This window comes from Centroberyx affinis, unplaced genomic scaffold (genome assembly GCF_046629955.1).
Source record: "Centroberyx affinis isolate AG114_WGS23_722 - 3 ecotype Tasmania unplaced genomic scaffold, CSIRO-AGI_Caff_v1 ptg004497l_1, whole genome shotgun sequence".
NCBI lineage: Eukaryota > Metazoa > Chordata > Actinopteri > Beryciformes > Berycidae > Centroberyx > Centroberyx affinis.
Window position 1 is genome coordinate 35,001 of NW_027282146.1, and position 6,577 is coordinate 41,577.

General features: G+C 43.0%; 1 protein-coding gene across 1 annotated transcript in view; it reads left to right on the plus strand.

Moving 5' to 3' along the window:
* Positions 1 to 3,824, plus strand: part of mllt10 (MLLT10 histone lysine methyltransferase DOT1L cofactor) — a gene marked incomplete at its 5' end in the record, with an annotated part of 37,901 nt that extends 34,077 nt beyond the window's left edge. The window contains 3 exons of the mRNA XM_071544223.1: positions 1 to 2; positions 489 to 579; positions 1,107 to 3,824. The exon at positions 1 to 2 is cut by the window's left edge and continues 22 nt beyond it. Of these exons, the coding sequence (XP_071400324.1) occupies positions 1 to 2; positions 489 to 579; positions 1,107 to 1,403 (390 nt within the window). The remainder of the gene's footprint in view (positions 3 to 488; positions 580 to 1,106) is intronic.
* Positions 3,825 to 6,577: the final 2,753 nt, after the last annotated feature.

The following is a 6,577-nucleotide window of genomic DNA, read 5'->3' on the forward strand; positions in this document are numbered from 1 at the left end:
AGGTGAGGGATCATAAGTTGGTACAACCTCACCACACCCTGTACCTCCATTTCCTTCATGTCCCAGACGTCCGTTGAAGGGGTCTTGTCATTCTGTTTTGGTACCCCACATCCCATTTGTGTGTGTGTGAATTCATATCCCCTCTCATCAATGTCACATTTTTCTTCATTTCTTGAAAACTGACATACTTGGAAGACGTTTGAAAAAACGAATGCAGCTCATTTTGCAGAGTGTAGTTCCTTGATTATCTCTGTCTGACATCTCTCACTATCTGTGAAACAGTGTGCAGTAGGAATACATGTAAGCTATCAATACTTCAGTGTCAATCCATGATTCATCATCGTCACCCCATGTTGTGTTGCATTTCGCTGTTGTCGTTATAAACCTCTAAATGCTCTGAGGTAGTTTATTAAAATACTACTAAAGGGCTGACAGTGTGTGTTGTGTTTGTCTGACTGTGTGTTGTGTATTGTGTTTTCTCCCCTCAGCGCTGCACGGCTTGGTCTGTTGTCAGAGCAGCAGAGACTTCTCCTGCAACAGCATCAGCTACAACAGCTACTATCCTCACAGCCCTCAGCGGTACGACACACGCACACACACACACACACACACACACACACACACACACACACACACACACACACACACACACACACACACACACTCACACACCGACACACAGGCAGCTTCTGTCCTCACAGCCATCAACAGTATCGCACATTGCACACAGTCAAACACAAACACGCAGAGCTACTATTTACCTTTGGACAACAGCCTAAATCATCAAGCTGTTAAAAAAAAAAAAAAAAAAGCTTAACTTTTCTCCCTCTTTCTCTTCCTTCATCCCCCTCTCCCTTCCTTCTTTTCCTCCCATCATTCCATCGTTCCCTCCCCCCTCCCTCCCTATCTCTTCCTTTCCCCTCCCTCTTCCCTCCTTCTCTCCCTTCCCTTTTCTCCTCTCTCCTCTCTACCTTCTCCCTCCCTTTTTTCCCGTTCCCTTTTCCTCTCTCCCTACCTCTTCCCTTCCCTCTTCCTCTTCCTCCTATACCCTCTCTCCCCTCTCCCCTCCTCTCTCTCTCTCTCTCTCTCTCTCTCTCTCTCTCCAGGAGCAGCAGCAGGTGTTGCTCTACCAACTGATGCAGCAGCAGCAGGACCTCCAGCAGCTGCAGTCCCTCTCCTCCTCCGCCCAGATCCCCTCCTTGCCTCTCTCCTCCGCTCAGCTGCCCATCAACAACCTGCTGCCCGGCGCCCACGGCCAGAACCAGGGCCAAGGCGCCATCACCGCCAACCCCTTCCTGGCGCTGCAGCACACACACCCCCACCCCGACACACACACCTCGGGGGCTCAGAAACCGCGGCTGGCCGAGAAGGCCGTGGGCGTCACGGGGCAGGAGAAGACATGACAGCAGATGCTTTTTTCTCTAAACTAATATGCCACGTTTTTGGGAGACTGGCCTGTTGGTCAACTCACCGGTTAAGTGATGAGAACATGGACACCAAAATCAGCCATGTGTCCCCGTTAGGCCATTCACTCCGGTGATCCATGCTAACACTATGGTGAGTGGTGGAGTGATAGGAAACTGGCATTATCTGAAATAAGATGACGTTGTTAGTGGTTTTTATTATATGACCTCTAGGTTCAGAAATTAAAACTGCTGATTTTTTTTTTTTTGACAGATTAATTTTTGGAACTATTTCAGGTGAACAACAACATATTCATCCGCTGTGCAGTGATTCTTAGCTGCACACAGTATCACATCACCCACCATGTTCACTTACTATGGAAACAGGGAAAGAAGTCCCTGCTAGTTCAAACAGTAACAACTATTTTTATACTGTATTGTATAAATTTTACCGACCTCCTACACAAAATTGCTAGATTTAACTCATTTCCCATTTAAGATTACTTACTGTTTAGCTTTGTAGCTGCTACACATTCTCATTTTCTCACTTGATGCTAGTCGCCTACCATCACTCAACATAGTGCATGCTAAAGAGTTAGCATGGAGCACCAGAGCAAATGATCTACTGGGAACACATGGTTGATTATAGTGTCTCTCTCATCTCTTAACAGATTAGTTGACTAACGGGCCAATCTCCCCAAAACTTCTAAAAGTATTCCTTTAATGTCTCCTACTTTTTTCTTTTCTCTGTTTTTTTTTCTCATCATTCAACATCTTGCTCCCCTGTCTCCTTTTCACTCCCTTCTCTCAACGTTGCTTTCTCATGTTCTTGCTCCCATTCCTGTCCCTCTCTTCCTTTCTCTTCACCTGTTTCTCATTGCTTCACCACACTAATATCGCTCTCTGTCTGGTCTCTCTGCTACTTCACTCTCTCAGGGGCCTCAGCTAACCAGAGTCGTGCACTCCGCACACAAGCTAGCACACACAGAACTACAACCGTTAATAGAGAATAAATAAATAAATAAATAAAAACTACAATCCCCGACCACAGGACTCAACAGTAGCGGATGTATGTTTGACATCTGTCTCACTGCGGTCTCAAGGGGAATAATAGGTGAGAGGCTTGTGAAAATATCCCTGCGTGCTATTACTGTTACCTCTCCCTGTGTCTCTTTCACCCTGTTTGTGTAGATCCATTACTGTCAGTGAGCCAAGCCTCGTATGGTCACCGCAGAAGCCTTGCTTTGACTGTCTCTTCTCTGGGCCAGATACAGGGGGCTCAGTCAGTGAAGTGAAATGTAAAAAAAAAAAATAAAAAAAAAAAAGGCAAATTGAATGTTCAGAGGGATGCTTTGTTCTACAGAATCACGTAGAGACATTATGCAGAAACGGAGCCTTTGGTTGTCACCCTACGGCTCTGTGCAGAAGGCGTTGCATTGCATCTTCCTGATTGAGCCCCCTGCTGCACCTACCTCTCATGCAGGACCAGCCTATCAGGACCTAAGGGCCGGCAGCAGCGGCCAATAAAAATTCACAACAGTCAGGACTGGCCAATCAGGGTCCAAACCCAAGTGCCTGAGGCCAAGGGGGGAAGGCAGGATTTTCTTTCCTTTTTACCTGTGTCCCTGTCAGTCAGCCCTTTCTCACAACGCTACTGGTAATTAAGCTGCGTTGCTAAGGCAACAGATCACAGAACACTTAGACGCGTCAGACTAGACGTGCTGTTCCTTTAATAAAACCAGGAAATATTACTCTGCTGCATTCTCTAATATCAAAGCCAACTTTGTATTGTGCTCTTTATTTATTTGGAGTTTTGTTTGTGTAATGGGCATGAGATGATATATTTTAAAAGCCCGCTGGTGTTGCAATTTAACATTGTTTTATACTACTACTGTATAAAGTTTTGTTTGTTTTCGTTTTGTTTTGTTTTTTCTTCCCATACAGTCGAATCTTGCTGTAAACCCTTTTGATGACGGAAATTTATGTCATGTATTTGAAAGCTAGAAACTACTTGAGAGCTTGTTGATGGGGTGGTGTGGCTGTAAATAGCTGTTTGTTTGTAGGAGGGAGTGGGGTGTGGGGGGGTAGGGTGTTCAGTGGCACAGTTTTTACCTCGTTAAGTGTATATAGATCTTTCTCATTGGCCGTTGGTGTACATAAGTGATTGTGATTGGCCGTGCTGGTGTGAAGGATAGCCAATGAAGCCTCAGTTTGTGCGTGTGAATCTTAGGACCAGACAAATAGGTTGACGGTGACTGGACACATAAAGTATTAATTTATTTTTATATGTGCAGGGACATTGTGTTTCTTTTTTAAGTTTTGCACCATTTTCTTGATGATAAGTCATTTTATACTCTGGGCACTGTGTTTTCATCTGTGCACACATTTGTTTGGATCAATTTTGTACAAGTGGAAAATTATGGGGGGGCGGGGGGAATTCTGACATTGTATTTCAAAACACCAAAATAAAGAAACGCTCTGGATGAAGTAACAGGATTGTGCTTTTCACTGCAGGTGGTCTTTGTGTAAATCAGTGGTTTAAAAACATACACATTTGACAGATTTTGTACCATCACTTTTAAAGGACAGATATAAAGATAAAAATAATGGATTTGCGTTCCCTTACTTTGCCATCCAAAATAAATTTATTTGCACAATATGGAGCCATTTACACCTGAATTAGAAGTATAACACAAAAACACAGCAAGAAGTATAACAATAACAGCAAGGATAACACAATAACAAATTAAATTTTTCAAATTAAAATTTGTCATTACAAGACAATACAAACATCCAGTTATTTTTTCAGTAATGCAGATTCAATTTGTCTAAAAGCCACAACATTTATGTCAGTGACAACGTCTGTGTCTGCTTTTGGATTTTATAGCAGTGACATATTCATCTAAAACACATTTGTTGCTCAACAGATTACATTTTACACATACATGCTGTGTACACATATTGTATATATAGCACAGGCTATATACATTTAACTGTGATAGAAGCTACTTCTGATCACATGTTGGTTTTGTGAAGTGACTGCAAGATCAATTTTGGGTAAACTGGAATATTTTAGGATGTATGACAAATTGCCTGCTAAGTGGCTTTTGCCTGTTACAAATCACTCTTAAATGTCACTCTAAGTTAAAAATAGACAAAATATTGGTGTGATTAGTGCTTTGTTTCAATTAGATTATTTGTTCACCTTGCAAAATTTGTACCACCATCCTAGTTGCCTAATATCTAATGTGGCAACGTGGAACTAAAGCTGCTCCTTTTTATAACATGAAGAGTTCTGCTTGACAATAGTTTGCTTGAGAGAAAAAAATGTTTGGTGCTGTGATGGAACGAGCTGAGGATTCAGTCTGTGATTAACTACTGACAAGATGTAGGAACGACTTACATGCTTGATATTAATTGATAAGAGTTATATTAAGAAAAATGTGATGGCATTAACAACTGAGGAGGAGCAACAATAGATGGAAGATAGGATTTATCTCACAGATTAGGGGAGTCAGCTGAGTTCAATCAATCAATCAATGAACTAAGAAGTGCCAATGTAAACTCCAATTTTTAAAAATGTAACTGTGCCACAAGGTCCCTGCCCCAACAAACGTGCACACACTCACACACACTCTGAAGATGATGACTTCCAGCTGCCAAGCAACATTGTGTGTGTGTGTGTGTGTGTGTAGAGGTGGGGGCACCATTCTGCTACATCTGCTTCGGCCCTGGTAATTAAAAGCTCACTTTCCTCCTGCATCCCCCTCCCCAAAATCCCCCCCCCCCTCCAAAGGAGTTTTCAATCCCCCTCCCCACATTCACTCACACATACACACACACACACACACACACACACACACATCTAACCTGCATTCAACATCACAACCCCCCTTTTCTCTCTTTCTCTCTCTACCCCAGCACTTGCTCAACCCCACCAAATATCCCTCTCACCGTGACCCCCCCCCAACCCACTATCAGCCCTGTCAGTCAAACCCAGGCTGTTTAAACAGCCCCCCCCCCCCCCCCCCCCCCTCCAGGACCTTCTCTTTTATAAGCCCTCACCATCAGCACTCCCTCCCCTTAATACCAGCCCCCTGCCCTGCCACACACACACACACACACACACACAGGGCAGAACTGCTGTGTCCATCATCGATCACCTCCCGGAAAGTACCCCCCCCCCCCTCCTTCATTCTCCCCAGGGTGGGGTGGGGGGGTTACCAGCTGATGGAGGACCCCTGTGTGCTGCCCAACCAGGTGCCTGATCACAAAGTCAAAACATTACTAAGCCCCGGTGTTAGGAGACAGGAGACATACTCTCTCTCTCTCTCTCTCTCTCTCTGTCTCTCTCTCTCTCTCTCTCTCTCTCTCTCTCTCTCTCTCTCTCTCTCTCTCTCTCTCTCTCTCTCTCTCTCTCTCCCACACACACACACACACACATAAAGCAGATAGCAGGCCAGCAGAAGGGTTAAGCCCTGGATGATTAGACAAATGTAGGGCAGATAGCTGCGGCTTCAGAGGCAAGCTGAGCTGCTGTCAGTGAGGAATGCTCTGCAGCAACATGGATACCTGCCTCACACTTAGCAGGGACACGGTTTTAGTGTTTGTTTTTTGTTTTTAATAAAGAGTTTTATTTCTTTACCACTTTTCATGGTGTTCAGACACTTTGCATTTGGCAACAGAGCTTGAAAATCAAAACTGCTGAAATGATGAATGTTTGCAGGAGAGAAAACTAAAAAACTAGAGTAAAACTTGTTTTGTTTTTGTGGATTTCATGTTTTTTCCTGATTGTTGTTGCCCTGATTGCATCCCAAAAACAAAATTACACATAGCTTGAAAGAATTTATCTCAATTGATTAAGCAATTTTACAGTAAACACACAGTAGTCATAATACATTACTGGATTCAACATTTAAGTAATACAGAATTTCAGTTATTTAGATATTAGGATACAATAAATATTTTTTATTTTTTTTTGCCCAAGACACAATGATCTGACTTGTAATAATATTGTTTCAATTGAGTAGATCTAGTAGGAAAGAACAGAGAATTTAGAAAGAGAGAATTTAAAAGAGAGAAATATTTTTTTTTCCAAAATAAATTGCTGGATTAAGTGAATCGGGATCACAGATAAGGCAAAATTTTGTTATAAGGAAATTGTTTTAATGTTG